Source organism: Haliotis asinina, chromosome 4, assembly GCF_037392515.1.
Source record: "Haliotis asinina isolate JCU_RB_2024 chromosome 4, JCU_Hal_asi_v2, whole genome shotgun sequence".
In the NCBI taxonomy this organism is placed as follows: Eukaryota; Metazoa; Mollusca; class Gastropoda; order Lepetellida; family Haliotidae; genus Haliotis; species Haliotis asinina.
In genome coordinates, this window is record NC_090283.1 from 40,869,302 (window position 1) to 40,890,214 (window position 20,913).

The 20,913-nt window shown below is 38.6% G+C and overlaps 1 protein-coding gene across 1 annotated transcript in view; it reads right to left on the reverse strand.

Annotated features, from left to right (window-relative positions):
• Window positions 1-4,767: 4,767 nt before the first annotated feature.
• LOC137281571 (5'-nucleotidase domain-containing protein 3-like) overlaps window positions 4,768-20,913 on the reverse strand; it is a 39,484-nt gene continuing 23,338 nt past the window's right edge. Inside the window, exons 4-16 of the mRNA XM_067812883.1 lie at window positions 20,096-20,151; window positions 17,602-17,692; window positions 15,463-15,531; window positions 14,954-15,010; window positions 12,851-12,911; window positions 11,973-12,075; window positions 11,545-11,646; window positions 10,666-10,750; window positions 10,022-10,108; window positions 8,748-8,801; window positions 7,542-7,628; window positions 6,335-6,399; window positions 4,768-5,439 (exon numbers count right to left, since the gene is read on the reverse strand). Of these exons, the coding sequence (XP_067668984.1) occupies window positions 5,232-5,439; window positions 6,335-6,399; window positions 7,542-7,628; window positions 8,748-8,801; window positions 10,022-10,108; window positions 10,666-10,750; window positions 11,545-11,646; window positions 11,973-12,075; window positions 12,851-12,911; window positions 14,954-15,010; window positions 15,463-15,531; window positions 17,602-17,692; window positions 20,096-20,151 (1,125 nt within the window). The 3' untranslated portion in view covers window positions 4,768-5,231. The remainder of the gene's footprint in view (window positions 5,440-6,334; window positions 6,400-7,541; window positions 7,629-8,747; window positions 8,802-10,021; window positions 10,109-10,665; window positions 10,751-11,544; window positions 11,647-11,972; window positions 12,076-12,850; window positions 12,912-14,953; window positions 15,011-15,462; window positions 15,532-17,601; window positions 17,693-20,095; window positions 20,152-20,913) is intronic.

A 20,913-nucleotide genomic window follows, 5' to 3' on the forward strand; every position in this document is an offset into this window, starting at 1 on the left:
TACACAGAAGTATAATATGCTGAAAATGCACTTTTAACTTGTTGTAAACTAATCAGAGGTTGCGGTGTGTAATGCTTGATGTTAATAGAGAGATCAACACTGTATATTCAGTTATATCACATACGTTTGTACTTTCGGTGTTATCTTTAATGTGATTAAAACATCTTATATAAAAAAGTATATTCCTGGATGCTTTTAGAACTATTTATGTATCATTCAGCGTTTGTTCTTTTCGTTTCTCCCACCGTGCGGTAGCCTTGTAATTTGACCACATGCGCATAGGTTATCGCATTTAATATCTCCAAAAGTGCACCTACACATAAATGACTTTCTACGGACACTCCATACAGTTACCATAACGGATAAAACCAACCGACGGGTGTAACAAACTGCTGACTATGGGTGGACATATGAAGAAGAGCGTTGACTTGACCTTTGAAATTGGATTTTTGTGTCCGTTCCCTTCTATATGGGTAGACATGTGAACACCATTGACCTTTTGGTTATGCTGTTTGTGTCCGTTCCCTTCTATATGGGTAGGCATGTGGACATCATTGACCTTTGGGGGTTATGATGTTTGTGTCCATTCCCTTCGATATGGGTAGACATGTGAAGGTCACTGGCCTTTAGGTTGTGATGTTTGTGTCCGTTTCCTTCCGTATGGGTACACATGTGAACATCGGCCTTTGAATTGTGCCCGCTGCCCCCTATATGGGTGGATATGTGAACATAACTGGCCATTGAATTATGGCCTTTGTATCCCTTGCAGTGGACATATCATCATCATTGACCATCAGTATGACCCCTGTGCCATGGAAGGACATCAATGAAGCAAAAGATGAAACAAACAAACATCTTCATCTGATTCAGAATAGTCATTAACTGTCTCTGTATTTCATCCTAAAATACACATAATTAACAATAATATATCTCAGTTAACCACAACAATCATCCTACAATACAACAAACACCAATGCATACAGTGCCAGCATTTGCATACATAAAATTCTTGCTGAAATAATAACAAGTTGCAACAAAAACGTTGCTTAAAAATAAACCTATACTACACATTAACCTGTCTAGACACCTATGATAGTCTTAAAATAATCACACAAAAGTCAAACATTTCACAAACGTATCACAGGGTTAACAAAAGTCACAGTTTGTAACAGCAATATGTTTTTTCAATTACTTGGTTTCCTAGTGTGATGACGAAAGTCATTAACAAAGAAGAAATAATATGAAAAAAATTGTTTTCATTACTGGAGCGTGTGCTAAATGCTTTCAGTTCTGAATGTGAGTGGGTTGATTTGATTTTGTAATGATATACATGTCAATTAGTGTGTTCAGGATATGTTGTTTTGTCCATGGGGAAATATTTCTCAACCATGACCATGAAATGAACTTCCAGTCAGACAAGTCAATGATCCTGACCTCCCTTTAACCATTTCAACTTTTGCCTAAGGTCTTTATGAGTACATTGAATCAATTCTAATCACTGATCTCAAAACGGGGAAGGGATGAAAGAAAAATTGAAGTATACCAATAGTGCAAAGCATTTCTGTTCATATTTTTCCTCATGCTCAAATTTGAAGAGAACAGTTTAGTTGAATCTGTTTCAAAACAAATAAACCAAGTAATGAAAAATAGCCACAATTTGTTACACCTGCTATTATTGCATTTGATTTCAACTAATCTCATAAAATAACTTGCTGTAAAATTTTGAGCATGTGATTATAACACACACCATGTGTGAAATGGCAGTGATATAAAGAAGGGCTAATACATACACACATAAATGAAATATGAAAGGACATGCCAAGCTTAATATATGCAGCATTTTGGGACTTTTTAGCAGAATAACATTAACATCTCAAAAGAAACTCTTACAAGAAGCTGTATGGAATAAACAGTTGCCGAGAAAAGTGATCCTGAAACAATATAACGTATTTTGAACTCTGTATCCAATATTTGTAGAAGAGCCAGAGTTCTGTTTGATTGGCATTCTAGGTGATGGATAATATGAAAGATATGGTAGTTCATTGATAACAACTTCTTTATTATATTATCATGCAACATTTTTGTATGTATTCTTAAACTGTGGTTTTACTTTTGCTTGGCAGTGGTATGAGAATTTGTATTGAAATGTTGCATCAGAACGAAGTAAAGGGCTTGTTATCCATAAAGTATCATAGCTTTGTAAAAAGCCAGTGGATTATTAACAATATGCCACGCAGTCTTCTAAAAGAGTCTGTTTCTACATGACATGTGTTATCTGAACATGTTTACTAACAAGAAGAAAGGGCTATGACAAGCATTTCTTCTGGAACAAAATAACAGCAAGTCTGTCACAAAGAAATTGCCTTGTGTGTAATAATACCTTGAAGGAAAATCTATCTGACTGTTACATTTTCATGTCATTGAAGAAACTTAAGATTCCTATGATGCATCAATTAAGGAGACAACTGTGTCCACATCTTTCGTGATGAATTAATATACTGAGGATATCATGTTTAAGACTGATGTAAGCATTTGAATTAGTCAACATCAGAACATGGTTTCAGCATGGTTCAGTCCATGTACCGTACAATATTCTTAATTTTACAGTTTATAATCACTACTTGTAGCATCTGAGAATAGTGAAAACATTAGCCTTCAACATTACAGTGTGACCTTCAAACATTGCAAGTACATCGTACCATCTAATGTTCATAGGGTCCTAGGATCCATGACATCTAGCTTAGAACCCATGTTTGACATAAGCAGTGACTAAGGGAATCGGATTGTCATATTGGCTAAGTAGGTTGACCACATTTCATCCTATCCCAATTGCGTTGATCACTGGATTGTCTGGTCCAGACTTCATTACTCACAGACCACCATCATATAGTTGGAACATGGCTGAGTGCTGCCTTAAACAAACACAAAACCAAACCAAATCACAGGATAAAATGGGCTCGTGCAAATAACAAATATTTCGGAAATAAGTTTTGCTGGCTAAGGCTCATAGCATTTCTGTGTAGGTTGGTGTAGATATGTTTTGTTTCCTAGCTTGTTTCCATTGCAGACAATTATACTGACATGTTCTAACATGACATCATGTCATGTCAGAGTGAGATTCCGACAACAAATGCTTAACTGGTCACATATGATCAACCCGTGATTAGGACAGTTAAAATACATCACAGTATGTAAACATCTAGGCAAAGGCAGTCAGAGGCCTTGTTAAAATAGTAAGATACATCTGTGAATCTTACATAAAATATGAGTTCTGCTTATTTTGTGAAAATAAAAAATTACACTGATTAGCAAAAGCATGAGAGGTATTATATCAGTCATATCAGCTACAGTTCCACCTTTCAGTCCTTAAGACTTCCAATGCTTTCATGTCCATTTTGACCCAAGTCACTCATGTTGTACACTGTCACTGCTTGAGTCCAGGCATCGAAGCAGTAGACTATCAATGCTTCAATACCGATTCCATATCCAAGCTCATGTAGTGTGCTCATTAGTATCGATACTGTGTCTTGTGGCTAGTGCAGTAGGCTATCGATGCTTCAATTCCAATTCCATATCTAAGCACATGTAGTGTGCTCACTAGTATCGATACTGTGTCTTGTGGCTAGTGCAGTAGACTATCAATGCTTCAATACCAATTACATATCTAAGCACATGTAGTGTGCTCATTAGTATCGATACTGTGTCTTGTGGCTAGTACAGTAGACTATCAATGCTTCAGTACCGATTCCATATCTAAGCACATGTAGTGTGCTCATTAGTATCGATACTGTGTCTTGTGGATTGTGCAGTAGACTATCAATGCTTCAGTACCGATTCCATATCTAAGCACATGTAGTGTGCTCATTAGTATCGATACTGTGTCTTGTGACCAGTGCAGTAGACTATCAACACTCCAATGTCCATACTGGGTGTAGGTGCCATTGTAGTTGACTACTGATGCTTCTCTGTATGCACAGGATCTAGGTACCGGGTGCAGTAGACGATAAACACATCAGAGTCCAAACTGGGTCTAGGTGCCAATATAGTGACCTATCATCGCTTCACAGTCCATACTGGGTCTAGGTGTCACTGTAGGCGACTACTGTTGCCTCACTGTCTATACTGGGTCTAGATGGTAGTGAAGTAGACGATCAACACATAATGTCAATACTGGGTCTAGGTGCCATTGTGGGTGACCACTGACACCTCACTGTCTATTCTGGGTCTTGGTGCCATTGTAGGTGACTACTGACGCCTCATTGTCTGTACTGGGTCTATGTGCCACTGTAGGTGACTATTGACGCCCTACTGTTTATACTGGGTCTAGTTGCTAGCATAGTAGATCATCAACACTTTAATGCCTACGCTGCTACTGGGTCTAGGTGTCAGTACAGTAGACTATCAATGCTTCAATGTCCATAGTCACTCCATGTACCAGTTTAGTAGACAATCAGTGCATCAATGTCTATATGCAGTCTAGTACAGTAGAGTGTCAATGCTTTAATACCCATACTCAGTCCATGTACCAGTTTAGTAGACTATCTATGCATCAGTGTCTATACGTACTCTAGTGACTGATGCTTCAATGATGCTTTAGTGATGCTTCAGTGATGCTTCAAAGTATATTGATGCTATTGACTATTGATGCTTCAATGTCCATACTACGTCAAGTTAGTGTAGTAGACTATTAATGCTTCAGTGTTTATGCAAGGTCCATGTACCAGTGCAGATGAGGACCACTGCTTCAGTGTCTGTAAAGGGTCCAGGTACCACAAATGCTTTAATGTCAGTATTTGGTCTATGTACCAGTGCAGAGACTACCAATGCTTCAATGTTAGCATAATCTCCTGGCATTATAATTAATGCAGTAGACTCTCAGTAAGTCCTATATATAGTACAAATACATTTGACATCAATGCTTCAGTGTCAATATTAGATACATAGCTAGTTCAGCACACCATCAATGTTTGCATGCTGGTATCAAGTACTTGAACCAGCACTGGTGCTGTTGTCCATTGATACTTCAGTGTCAGTATTATCCTCAAACAACTAGTCCCACTTTTCACTGACAACAGGTCCTGATCGTACTCCAGTAGATCACGATGCTCCCATCAGGAGTAAGGTCCATGACCTATTTGAAATGTCAATCTCTCCCCTGATGACTTTTCCACTGAATTACTGAAGTGTCCAATCCATGACAGTCCATTCTAATTTCAATATATTGTGTCCGCTCAGTACTTGGAGAAAGGTCCTGGTTCATGTGGCAGCAGCACTCGGTGTGGGTAGAAGGAGTGGTCAACTGAGTAGTGCAGCAGGTTTGTCAGACTCGACATGTAGATGTCAGCAAACCTGGCCAAGCGGCGAGTGAAATAGGTCGGGTTGTGGTACGTCCGAAACAGACTTCCAAACCTTGGATTGAACACTGCTTTTGTGAAGTTTCTGCAACAGAAGGAAAATCAAGACAGTGTTTGCAATACTTTGATTTATCAGCTGGCCATCAGGGCCTGCTGCTACCTGCAGGCTTTGAAATCTACAGGTCCAGAATGAAATCTACAGGCCCAATAAAAGCAAAATAGACCACAATGTAGCAAAATTTATGCATATGAACTGCACGAGGATCATGTATCAAACTGCTGAAAAGCATGTGCAAATATTGTGTATGTGAACAGTTGTGTTTTGGTGTAAAGTTTTTTTAAGAAATAGCCAATTTTCACATGAGTTTTATCATTTATTAAACTCATGACAATAGCCTTTGTTATACAATACATAAGTTCATGTTTAAACAGTACCTTGAAACAGTATGGAATATTTCACAATATCTGATTGAGAACAATTGACCGGAGTAAGTAGCTGCATATACAATAGTGAGTCTAAACTGTTGGCAGGTAGTATACACAACATAAAAAGAAAGCTGCAAAACACCATCTTTGACAAACTCGTCTCTAAACACTGAAATTAACATTTGCAATGGGCTGATTATCAGAAAAGTATTTTAGCATACATCTTCATGTTTGTTACATAACATAAAGAGAGTCAGTGGGTGGGTGAGTGTGTAAGTTTAGTTTTATGCCGCCCTCAGCAACATTCCAGTTATATGGTGGTATTCTGTAAATAACTGAATCTGGACCAGACAGTCCAATGATCAACAGCATGAGCATCGATCTGCACAAATGAGAACCGATGACATGGGTCAACCAAGTCAGTGAAAGCTACTGAAACAGTCTTGTTGAACATAAACAGCCATTGCTTTGTTACGAATACACAATACACTTCACTCCATACAGACATAATAATCTACCCAAGCCTGGTACAAGATGATTTAGCACAGTCTCACCTGAGATCATCCCTCTCCTCCAGCCACGTTTGTATCACTTCTTTCTGTTCGGCACATTCTTGACACTGAGGAATAAACAAAACTGCAAGATAGGTCTCTAAGCTACACAATATCTACAAGATATGTGTGAGGTGCAATAATGTGCTTCAATATATTAAATAAATATTCAAAACTTTACACCTTGCAATTCGACCATTGCTTTTTTGTCGAACTGGACTGGAAATTGTTGCAAGTAGTTTGGCTTAAAACGAAACTTGAATAACCTTAGTATATCAGAACAAAGTGAAATTGTCACAAAGTATGCATAACCTAGCAGTGAATAATAGCATAACTGCACATGCACAACCTTAAAACTTAGACTCATAGTACATCACACTACAGAGACATCGACACACTGACAGTTTGATATCTCAACTATATTTCTCATACTTAGACATGGTGCCATATCCATTGGTGGAGTAGGGGCCTAGAAGATTCACATACACTGGGATTTTACCATCTATTTCTCACACATGAACATGCTTGGTGGGCAACCTGGCTAAAGCACCAGGCCAGTGATCCAGTAAAGTTGAGGTGTTGGGATCAAGCCTACCTGTAACCAGGTGTAAAAACCAGTCCCTAGAGTTCAGTGCACAACCCTGTGCACTTAAAAAAAAACCACATGATGGTGGCCACATGAGTATGTGCAAACACCTACTTGTGGGTACAGCAACGTGCAGCAAACTTGGACAAAGTAACATGACTATGTGTCCCAGCCCACCCAGCTGTTAATGGGTACCACGTTAGGATGAGAAAGCCACAATAGCTCAGTCCATCTAGTTGCTGCAAGAGTTCTATATTCCCAAGGCAGTTGAGATTGATTATACAACATGCTTTTAAGATTGACATCCAATGACTGAGGGAAAAAATACCAGCGCCTTGAACATGCACTTGTGTGTGGACATGTGGGCTACATAAATATCCTATACCCTATCCTATATCTACTCTGGTGGTACAGCTGTCTATATTTTGAAGGTATGAAACTGCTGAGTCCTGACATGGGATTCATACCACGAACTATCTATTGCAACGTTGGACAGTTTTTCCACATGAACAAAGAGGTTAACTCCGTCAGCACACTGACATGGTAAGGGTTTGATACATGGGGTGGCTCCATACAGTCTGATTTCACACAAAATATATCGTACACATACACACAATGTCTCACCTGGTGTTTTTCTATGAGTTGTTGCAGAGACACTAGCCATCTCACAGCTGACTTGTATGCAGGGTCATTCTGTTGTTCAATTTCAGCCTGAAGTAGACAATAAATATTTCACATTTCTTTCTGTCTGCAAAGAATAAGAGCCTAATTTCCTGATCAAAGCAAAAAATGCACAAATGCATCAGGTATTTGCTGTTTGTAATGAGTTGCTTTCATGTAATGTTTCTGTGCGAGAAAAGAGAAAATCTGACTTTAGCCACTGTTATATAGAAGAAGTTGTATAAAGGTACTGCATATCGCCATGTATATTAGCTTGTCATAAAAGGTAACTAATGTTACTGGGTCGTCAGGCTCTATGACTTGGTTGACATGCCATCACGTTCAAATTGCATAAATCGATTCCAGTAATATCACAGCGGGGGACACTAGGAAGGGCTTCACACATTTGACTGCCCATGTGGTGAACGTGTGGGTAGGTGCATACTAATCTCGTATGTCACATGAGTGTCGTATCAGGCTGACCTGTGTCATAATGACTTGACCTGAGATTCTAAAGATTTAATTGGACTGCCGACGATCACTCAATTACATCACGTTGTGACGGAACTTCATTTACATTCATAACAAAAACGTGTATTCATCCACTCTACAACCTATATGCATTGTGGGAATGTAAACAATGCGAAAGTTGCATGTCACTGTTTAATTGTAAGCTGGACTGAGGCATTATATCAGTCGAAAAACATAACCGCAATGTTGAATGAAGCAACTGCAAACCAAGAAATGAGGTCCTACGGAGTAGTTTACTGTTTAAAGGCTGTTCGAGGTAATGACAAGCGACATACATCATGACGTCAGTTACCAAGGGTGATTACAGTGTGACGTCATGCTAAAAGTGTTCTTCAGTACACAATTCTTCCGCAACCTCTTTATGAAACCGGTCCGGGTTTGAAACCATAAAAATAACAAAACAAGGTCTCATTACATATGAATAATACGAAACTTGTGACCTTCTCATGATGTCTAAGCCTCCAGTATGACAAGTGAATGCTTTAAGCACCAGGCTACCCCATGTAGGAGTGTAGCTGTGATGGTGACTGGGTCCAATAATTAATGATGCTGGGAAATCTGACTTACATATTGAATGAAAGTATCCTGATGAGTAGTTAAAGTTTACAACTAATTTATAATGACATCATGATTTCCTACCTCCAGCTCAGGAATGATAGCACCAGTTCTCCAGCCATGACGTAATGATGGATCCTGGAAGGGAAGGAAATATTGTTGATGAGCTTCAATCATCAGTATAAACAAACAAGCCTACAGGAACAACTGTACTGCAGCAAGATGCCAACTTTGAAATGGCAGTGAACAAATAATTAAGTCCAGGCATCAGTTCTTGAGAAAATGTTTATGTGATTGAGTCCACTGTAATAACACTGACAGAGGTGTATGAAATAGCGTCTGCCTGGCAGCCCACTGCTTGTTAGTTACATGGTGGCCTTCACCTTTACTTTTGAGCCAGTCCTGTGGGCCAGTACATTTCTCAAGGTATATAATTCACCATGTGATTGACTGCAGGAAACATTTCGAAAATAATTTACAACTGTGGTTGCTAGATGACGTCTGCATGTATAGTTCATGATCAGTCAAACCATATTTTCCACTGATCAGACTACCCATTTATCTAACACTTAACATGATTGGTTTAGAGAATGCTTTCAGGGACCAATTTCAATTTTTAAATTTGCAGTTGCACATTTTTACTTTCCACATGGAGAGTTACAAATCCCCTGTGTTGACTGCATGAAGAACATGTATAGAACATTCTTGTCAAAAATACTGAGACTGATTCTGACTTTGCCTGCTTTTTTTCTGATTCAGATGGCAGTGACACTGAATGAATCAACAGTGACCACCAAGTTATGTTTCATAAAATTGCATTTGCAGCTGTTTAAGTTAACCTCAATATAAGTAATTCATTAATTACAGTATCTTAACACCTTATCTCCACTTCCTATTTTTAATACAGGGCTGCTTACATGTTACCAGGGCCTAAAGCATTTTGCAGTTATCAGCCATGTGGGTTTTATGGGATATTTATGAGTTTCACACACTGCTGACAGGCATGTGAAACTACAAGTTACTAGTACACTTTAAGTTGGTTAAAGAATATTTGTCCCTATTTTGTAGAGGTACTAACAGACTAATGAAAATCAAATTAGAATTTGTCTTCAGTAATCCATGCTTGTCATAAGAGGCAAGAAACGGGATCAGGTGGTCAGGCTCATTGACTTAATTAGCACATGTCACTGTATCCTTATTGTGTAGTTAGATGCTCATGCTCTTGATCACTGGATTGCCTGGTTAAGGCGCAATCATTTACAGACTGCCACCATAGGGCAGGACTATTGCTGAGTGTGGCTACACACCACAACCAACCAACTAAAGTACTACAGTTATCTCCCTTCATACACACTCACAGCCAGATCGCTGTAAACATGGTCTCCAAAATACAGAACCCTTGAGCCGTACCAGCCGGTCATCTGGGTCAGCAGGTAGAAGTTGCCCTGGTGGATGACATTAAAACAGTATCAGCAATAAATATATCACAACATTCATCAACATTTATATCACAGATCATCTCAGACTGCAGACAACAAAAATTAGACTGACAGTCTTACTTGCTGAGAGGATGAAGTCGATATACGCAGCCATCTGTAGTATATTCTTTAATATTTTATCAAAAGATGTGTTAATTTTGATCCATATGAAACATACAAGATGCATCACAAATACTGTTCAACAAACCTGTGTAAGGACTACTTATGCTAGGAAGAAGGCACTCTATGTAGTATACCTATAGTGATTCTTACCACATGCTAGTGATATAATCAAAAGCAGAAATGGAGTGTTCTCTACAAGACTTTTCTCATTATTATGGAATGAATTTTCTATTATTTGTTATTATTTCTTGTGCCTGTTGCCAGGAGCGCAGCAAGGCGATGATTTTGTGTAAACCCAATAGCTTGTAAAGCATTATAGCCATGTGTACACCCAGGCTTTTTTTTTATATAATGGTAATTATGTCCATAGGGAACTTGGTAAAGTATGATACATCATGTACCTGCTGATAGACTTTTCCTTTCTCCAGTGTTTGAACCCTGTCCCAGGACTGACTGAACAAGGCTGGGTCGTACGTGCGGAATGGCCTGAAAGTTCAGTTCATGTGAATGTCTTGTGTTTCCTTCTGTCCATCAAGAGCTAAATATACTAATGATCGGTTTTATCAGTATTTTGTCATTTACAATCACTATAATCAGATTTCATACCTTCAGACAGAATTATACACATGCTGGATAAAAACATAAGCATCAATAGGCATTGCTGATTGACTGTAAGATACATGCATGCAAGTCTCTGATGCATTCAAGTGTGCTGGTGGTGTAATAGTTCAGGCATTCTTCTCAGTGTGCAGGGCGGCAGGGTAGCCTAGTGGTTAAAGCGTTCGCTCGCCATGCCAAAGACTCAGGTTCGATTCCCCACATGGGTACAATGTGCAAAGTCCATTTTCTGGTGTCCCCTGCCGTGATATTGCTGGAATATTGCTAAAAGCAGCATAAAAATAAACTCGCTCACTCACTCAGTGTGCAAAATAGTTTCCAAATTTTGCTAGCCAGTCAGGCTCCATATGCCTGAAAGTTACTCGCCAACAAAATAATTCACTAGCCCGAAATACAAATGTAGACACAGGTTTTATCATGAAGCTGCTAATATGATGAACATTTTTATCAGATTTTAAAGTCTTGTATAACTTTAACAAGTCAGAGAGAGTGACATATTTACAAAATGATCCCATGAAAATTCATTAGCCATTCAAGCCAGTGACTGTGAAAATTTGCTGGACCGACTGGATTTTTACTAGCCACAGGCAAGTGGACCAGTGGCTATTTTGCACACTAATTCTTCTTCATGTTTAAAGAACTTGTGTTGCAGGTTCACTTACCGAGAAGCTTCATTGAAAAACTTTGGTTTTCTAGCATTAGTGATAATGACATCAAACAGGTCCTGCCAGTCTGCACCGATCATGTATGACATACCAGCATGTCTGAAACACACAAAGTAACGTACACAAAACAAAATATAAGTTGGTTAACGTAGAGTAATGTCCATTCAAGTTTTTCATCCCATAAAACCCATGAACCCATGTAACAATTGGTGTTCAGCAATCGATGCTTGTCTTAAGAGGCGACTAATGGGATTGGGTGGTCAAACTTGCTGACTTTGTTGACACATGCCACCATATCTTAATTCTGTCAATCGATGCTATTCACTGGACTGTCTGGTCTAGACTCAGTTATTTACAGACTGGTTGGTTAGAGGCATTAAAAAGCAATTCATTCCTCACTGCCTAACATGACAGAATTGACTCACATGAAAGGGAAGCCACTGTTTGTGATGAGGAAGAGTTTTTTCCCTGCACTAGACAACCTCTCCAACAACAGTTTGGTTTCATTTCCCTTCTGTAAAGTTGTTTCTGAAAACAAGCAACAAATGTATGAGCATACAGCAGAATGCTTGTCAGTTGAGGTGCATCCACCTCACTCACAACTCTCTCAGAAGTTTCAGGATGCCATGTGCAGTTCAGCCGTGGGAGCCGTGCCAATTTACACTCATCAGAGGGGTACACAAAGTACGCAGTCTAGACTACCAGTTGTCCGACTTTCATTTTTAGTGGAAGTCGCGGTGGCTGAACGGGCTAGGCGGCTGACTTTGTGTGCTGGCGATTAGGTGCCTGAATCTGAGGGTGCGGGTTCGAATCCCAGATGGGACTCAACTGAAAAAAGTACTAGAATTTGTACTTTACTAAGAAAGTGAAATCCAAAATATGACATATGTTGCATGTGCAGTTCAGTCACCAAATTGATTCATTAATGATGGAAACCTGACCACAGAAGCACTTGGTCACAGAGAAAGATGAAAAGTTTATCTATTATGGACACCCACCCATGCTACCCATAAAGGTCTAGGGAAGAATAGGCCTTCTTCAACCCATGCTTACCATAAAAGGTGACTATGCTTGTTGTAAAAGTTGACTAACAGGATTGGGTGGTCAGACTCTCTGACTTGGTTGACACGTCATCGGTTCCCAGATTGACGCTGATGCTGTTGATAACTGAATTGTCTGGTACACACTTATTCAAAGACCGCCACCATATAGCTGGAATATTGCTGAGTGTGTCGTAAAAGTAAACTCACTCAGAAACTCACCCAACCATGCACTCCTAAGCATGCACTGCCCTACCACTCACCTAGGTTCTCCATGATGTTCTGATGCAGCAGCCCAGAGGAGTGAACACCCTGCACAGCATTCTGTAACAGACACATAGCACAATAACACAATGACTTCACAGTAAGCGAGGGAGTTTGGTTTCATCTAACTTCAATCAATATCCCACCAACATAACTGCTGGGGACACCAGAAATGAGCTTCACGCATTGCACCCATGTGCAGTGTTGCATCTAAGAATTAACAAATGTGGGTTATGCAACTCATCAACTTTTCAAATGTGGGTATCCAAGGAGTTGTAAGAATCTTAACGAAAACAGACTTGAAGCATTTACAACCTCGCAATCTTTTACACTTACATTTTCGATCGCCACATGCCGGCATTCATATTGGCTTTTCTTACATAATCTTTTGTGAAAGAGTCAGTAATGCATCATTTCTTAGGCTCACACATCATTGATATTGAGAAAACATTCAAAGTCCCACCTGTTGAAACTCTCTGTAATATTTTTAACTACACTGACCCATGACCGCCATGTTTGAGAGTGCCATTAGTTGTACTCACTGTCATTGGTCGGGCCACAATAGCATGATATCTGACAGCTAATCAGAACAACTACTACTTCTCGACATGTACTATGGTTGTATATTTTTCAAGCAATGGGTTTTCCCAAAGGTTGTTTGTCTTTCATAATTTCCCGGTAATAATAAATATAAAGATTACACTTCATTAATACAAAACTGCATACATAATATTAATTTTGTGTGACATGTAACGGATCAAAAATTAAATTAGCGCTTTGTTTAACTGAAACTAAGTAAATTACGCAATAACGCTGTCCAGATGCAACACTGTATGTGGGGAATAGAATACAGGTCCTCGGTGTCAACAGTGCACGTTTTAACCCCTAGGCTACCCCATGACCCTTAATGACCTTTCAGTCACCAGCAGTATCTATTCCATAACACAGAAACTGCTAAACCAAGAAGTGCACTGACAACCTTAGCCAAAGAAATCTTGGACTTAAAGCTAGAAACTCAGGATTCTCGAATCCCAAGAAGGCACAACATCAAGCAGTTACATGTGGTCCATTCATGAAAGGTGGAACTGCCATATGTGACAATGTAAATGAATCAAAATACTAATCACAAATACTTAACTTCTTAACAACTAATCAATTCTCACATTTAGCTGCAGTCTAGGAACTGCTGTTTCCCACATAACCTCCAAATGAATGAATACATGCCCAGTAAACATGTATATAGTTAATGATGTTGCATCAGTTAACCAGGGATACATATGCATGTGACACTTGCTCATTGGTTGATATTAGGAGCCAAAGCTACAGCAAATTACATATTCCCAACAAATTTGACTGCTGGAAGTTTCTTGGACTTCAGTCCTGCCCCACAACTAAGAACATGTGATACAGGTGGTCTCACCTTAGACAAGTGAGTCTCTTCAATACTGCCTCTGTTCACCCAGTAGAAGATGGGCATGCATTGGGATAAGTCATGTGACTATTAACCTTTTTGTGCCTCACAGACAGCTTTGATTATTTGGGGTAATAATAATCAGGTTATTACCAGTGCTTTGAGCAGCATATTCATCCTGGAATGATGCTACACTATTATTAATTTGAATTTTTCTCACAGCAAGGCTATTAAATGAGACACTAACACCTACCTATATATCATAGGTTCAAATGAAATACTAATATACTTGTACATCTCAGTTTGAAAGAATAAAATCTTTAACAAAATAGTTTCCCCTTATTTGAACTGGCGAATACAGTTTTACACCAATATCTGTAACATCCCTATGGTAGGCACCAGAAATGGACGTCTCACAGTTTGGAAGGGTGAAATTATACAGTTCTCACAGTTCACGGTCACTGGGAATCGAACACAGAAACGTTTTGACCATTAGGCTACCAAATGGCAACCTCCTGTATTTGCCACCCTGGGGCCTAATTTCAGAATCCTGAACAAATCCCTGTAGCAATGCAAATCTACTCATGTTTATTTCTGTGCAGCAGATGTTTCAACATTTTTTGTATGAGGGACATGTAATCCATTCCTTATGGCCGATCACTTCATTCCGCCCATCTATGTCAGTACTTACCCTCACATCATAGAACACATACTCAGGATCGTACGTGATGTTGTTTTGTAAAAAATACTGAAATGAAGATAGTACACAACATTACTATAAACTAAATAATTATACTACAGAAATTGTATAACTGTAAACTGTTACAGGTCATTTAAACAAGAGTGTCATACATATGGTATTCATTGATCTTTTCTTGATACACTGGGAGAGCAGTTACAATACTGGGACCATTTTTGTGAAGTGTCCAACCTGTCAAGACAAATCCATACAAAAAAACAGATTACGTGCTCTGTAAACATATGACTCTATCGCAATGCACAAAGTCCCCACAAAGCACATAAAATCACATCACTAAAATGTTCACACAGCAAGAAATGTCTAGAGAGGGAAATGACTGCAGTTTATTTTCGAAATGCCATTGGTTGCTTTCCATTAATTACTGATCTCCTTGTAACTTGTGGTTCTCTAAGGAAACATCTGACGGTGGAGAGAAGATGAAGCATGTACAGCTTACTAACCTCAGTGATGTTAGATATGAGTGTCACTTCCGGCAGAGCAAACAGATCCACAAGTTGATGCATAGGACCCTGGAACACAGGAAGTCAGATTGTGAACACATGTCCATCATAAATGTGTTGAACTGATCAAGTTTTCTCATCACAATCAAACACAAACGATTTTGGAACACTTTCTAAAATGACACATATTTCTACAAGGATGCCTGTGTTATTAAATCTACATCTCAAAAGAACTGCCAGCTCAATCATGAGATGATATTGTTGTGATAATATTGATGTAATGACATACATCAATGAGCTGGCAGTTCTTTTGAAATGTTTAAAGAGGCATTCTGCATCATTTAAGTTGGAAGTGAAATTTGCCAATGCATTTTGCACCGTTTCCAAATAAAAGCAAAGAATCAGAGAACTATTTTTTTTTTTTTTTCTTTTTCAGTTTAACGTGCAATAACCTTGCAAGGAAGGCATGAAAAATTACACTAATCAATTTTTGATTGATTAGTCGTAATGAACGGCTGCATACCAATCCCTCAAATTTCTGATTTCATAGTAAAATGCATTTGACGAGTGAACACTGTGATCTTGGGCATTAATTAGATATCAAAACATTTGATCATACCTGCAGAAAAGACATAAGGGGTGTTGGATGGTTTGATTCTTTATTTTTGTACTTTATACTTACACATGCCTACACATATGATATAATGAGAAATTGATGCATTGAATATATTTTTGAACTCAACTCTTAAAAGGCCAACAACCAACATGAAATATGCATTGAACAATTTCACATGTCAAGGTTACCCATAGCATATAATTTCAATTTGAGATAAATAGTTTTCCATGGTAAGTGATGATTTCATGAGCAATTATATTCTTTTCTCACTAAGTGGAAGGACAGGGACAAGGGCCTTGCTTCATGTAGTCTAATCTGATACAAGCCCCTACTCCTTCATTAATGAACATAGGCTCGGTGTCTTAACACAGTCTGAAATTCGGCCGATTAGCACAGAACCACTCAAGCATGATTCAGTGGATCGGCACAGCTAAATGTTGAAAATTCAATGGTTAAGGCTGTAATCATAATGAACCTGTCAACAACTATGACATTTCAACCAAATCCCAACACAATTGTGAGCACTGTTTATGAAGTAAAGAGACAAGCACAGTATTGCAAACGTTTCAGCAACTCAAACAAGACAATGACAAAAATGGAAATTAATAAGAAATTGGCCCTTATCAGCACATTCAACAAACTGCAGACAGATCCTCTCCAGATTTCACATGCACGTTTTTATGGGATGTCAATGGTGGTGAGATATATGAACAAGTTCACACACTAATTGATGTTTTCACTTTTCTGCAACTAATGATATGCTAGGAAGTTGCAATCTACCTGATGTTAATACTGAGTGAGTGAGTTTAGTTTAACGCCACACTCAGCAATATTCAAGCTATATGGCAGCAGTCTGTAAGTAATTGATTGAGACCAGACAATCCAGTGATCAACAGCATCGACTTGCGCAACTGAGAACTGATGACGTGTCAACCAGGTCAGTGAGCCTGACTACCCGATCCCGCTAGCCGCCTCTTATGACAAGCACAGCTTACTGAAGACCAACATTCCAACCTAGACTTCCAGGGGTAAGATAAAAGTGAAATGTCATATCAGTCCTCCTGAATATTCCTTGTCTCAAACTGACTTACATGCATTTTGAACCTTGACTAGAAAACCAGAGTCAAACCAATATTTCATAAATTAAAGCAAAACTAATCAAAACACTTTCAAAAATTTTAAAATAGAACTCAAAAAGTTCAAAATAATCATCAGTCTCAACATGCATGTTGAAAGTTTTTCAAATGCATGTTGTAAGCCTGTTACAAAACGGTATCAAGAGCTACAAACTAATACTCAAAATTTCATAAAGACAATATCAACTGAATATGTTGAAATCACGTACGTATGGAGAGATCAATCAAATTTAATCAACAAGGAAACTTTGCTCCACAAACCCTCACAGAACTGTTGTAATGGGAACATCAATTTGCAACAACAAACTGCCAACTTTATGTTACCACGCGTATTTCAGACTTTTCCCTAGCAGCATCAGACTCGAGGACAGTGGAAAGTTTACATACTGTTCCATAGAATGTGTTCATCTTCTCCAAGGAGACATGTGTCCCCTCATAGGTGGCCTTGACCTCCACATCTGACACAGCCTGCATACCCCTGAAACAGAGATGGCCTTGAACTTTCCTATACAGTGTTTGCCATGACGCAGAAAACATGCATATTGACTCACAAATCATCTAAAATACGCAGTGAATTTAGAAGTTTATGTCATTGTTGACACACACAATGCTACTGGACCCTTTTAGTTCAGATAATCTAAACTTCTAACACTAAATGTTTGCCAGTCAAAGGCACAGTGCTGATTAAATGTTTAAACTGCCTTACCATGTTTTTTTGTTGTTATTAAACACAGTCTGTGTCTTCATGAAAATTCAAAAGTGAAGTTGACTCCCCATCCTCCTCAGAGGCTGGTATTCGAGCCCAAATTTCAATAAATATTCTCCAGATGAAACTGTCAACTTTCCAAATCATATGAATTTACTAACATACTAATGCATCTACTTGTGGGTGTCTTGAATTGATCACAGGACCATGAATGAGTAAGAGGCATCAACAAATCGAATGCAAAGTAAAGAACAGGGCTGGATACCCATATAGATCATACAGATAAATGACTGATAACCATTTATCAATTGACAATTGATAAAAATATATTTTATCGTTGGGAATCGGAAACCAAATCCACTATCGATTATTAGAGGACTTGTGGTGAATGATTATCCATTATAATCAAAACATATACAAAATTAATGTAGTCCCCATTTCAAGGACTTTTTCTCCAAGTTTTTCCTAACTAATGAATTATATAACTAATACTGTCATGCAATGAAATGCATGCATGAAATTAAAGACACTGGAACTGTAACTAAACAATAAATGTTATTAAAATTTTACAATGTGTATAGCTCTATGCTATTGAGTGCATGATCGTTCATAAATATCCATCAAATTTAATAGTTAGTTTACTTCATTCAAGGTTTGTTATACGAAAACAACAAATCCAAATTAATCAAAATGTGCTTTTTTACAATCAATAATTGATGTTAATCCTTTTTTTTTGATCGATTTTTTATTTTTTTCCACCATCGAAAAACCACTAACAAAAATAAAAAGTAAATGCCAGATGAGTTTGCAGGAAATCAACATACATAACTCATACCTCTGGTGTGTGGTGAATATTTATGTATAGATTATCAGGAATAATGACCAACTCTGCATTTTGTGAGTAAATTCACACTTCTCAGCACATACGTTTATGCAGAATATACATTATGATCAAAACAAAATGAATGGGGGGTATGGTGGGCGCCAGGCGCCAGGTTAGTGATCCAGCAAGCTTGGAGGTGCCAGTATTGAGTCCACCTGTGAAAGGGTGCAAGAAATCTTGGAGCCAACTCTTTCAGTGTGCAATATGCAACCCTGTGGCCACACGAATACATACAAACACCTAGTTGCAGGTACAGCAACATGCAGTAAACATGGACAAAGTACTGTGACTAAGCATCCCAGTCTACCCAGCTGTGAATGAGTACCCTAAAAGCCACATTACCTCGAAAGCTATATCAACTCAGCCTAGTAGGTTGCAAGAGCTGTATGATCCCCAGGGAGTTTAGATTGAAAATATGATGTGCCATTGTGATAGGCATCCAATGATCGGGGGAAAAACAAAGCACCCTTGAGCAGTTCAACCCACAAACTGGACATCGGCACTGTACAAATGTCTATAGTATATAAATGTCCAATAACATGCTGAAGCATCAGATTTATATTTACGGCATGGATGGTCCATACCTACATGTCAACAACAGATACCCCATAAAAACATCTGCTGTCAATGACTTTCTGATTTATGACACATGTTGATGCTATATGTAAATGTGATACTGCTTTGAAACATATGGTTCTGTGGATTATTCATTGCCATGAAATATCCAGAATATTTGAGGAGTCATGTCATAGCATTGACTGAGTGAGTGAGTTTAGTTTTATGTGCAGTCAGCAATATTCCAGCTATATGGGGGTGGTCTGTAAATAATCGAGTCTGGACCAGACAATCCAGTGATCAACAACATGAGCATCGATCTGCGCAATTGGGAACCGATAACATGTGTCAACGAAGTCAGCGAGCCTGACCACTCAATCTCATTAGTCGCCTCTTATGACAAGCAGAGTCGCCTTTTATGGCAAGCATGGGTTGCTGAAGGCCTATTCACGGGTCAGATGACACAAGGTAATCAGATTTAGAGTTATCTGCTTTCCATCGATTTCCAATCGCAAAACATCAGTAATTTCTGTGCTTGATGCGTGATTCAATGTTATTCAAGATAAAAAAAGTACTACCATGAAGCACCAGAAGAGTTCAGAATTGAAAATAATACATCGTCTGTAAGCAGGGTACATTAAAAATAATAGAATAGTGCCTAGCTAATCAGAAAGCGACATTCATGTGTGAGGTGGGATAATATAAATAAATGACTTTTGCAAAACCCAGTTGTTTACCTGTATACAGTTCCTAACTGTATGTTATGAAATGAGTCGATCTTCATGAGAAGCCCCTGAAATGATGAAAAGAGTGGACATGACATGTTAGTTGTCTAAACCGGTCACAAAAACGACAAAATGAACAAATTCGACAGCCTGAGAAGTCTCTTCTAAACACTATTCAGACATTTTGTTCTGAAATTCTGTCCTAAGACGCACTGCAGCCAAGGAAATATCCTTATAAATCTAATACAGCACCTGCTCATAACTGTCTAAACACCATCTATGTAGGGGTGTAACGGTAATCCACCACCCCTAATTAACCCAACATTCCTATAATCTACTCCGGTGAGAGGAGCTAGTGTTAGGTGTTTTATGTACACACCCTTTTTGCCTTTATTATTCATTTCTACAAAACCTTCATTCATAACACTAGGTATCATTTGAAAGCTCACATCCTTGCCTTTCTTAGGGAGTAACCTGTTTTCTCTTATCTGTAATCCTGAAAAAATGCCTTCACTACAAAGTATACCAACCTATTCTCTGTAGCTCAAATTTCATCAGTTAAATGCCTATATCTTCTGTTAAACTAATATTATCATTATAAGATTCAAGTTGTCTAATTGGGAACTTTCTCAGCTTACCATCAATGTGAGGATGGATATATTTACAATCACTATAGTTAGCAGTATCATTTTTTCAGAAAAGGCGCAATTCCTTGGGAGTGGGGTCTGAGACAGTTGTCCTGGTAGTTGTCTCCTCCAACGTCCGTTCATTTGCCACTGCGCGTAGGGATGTTGGGGAAGGACCTCAGGAGGTCGGACATGGGTAAATAT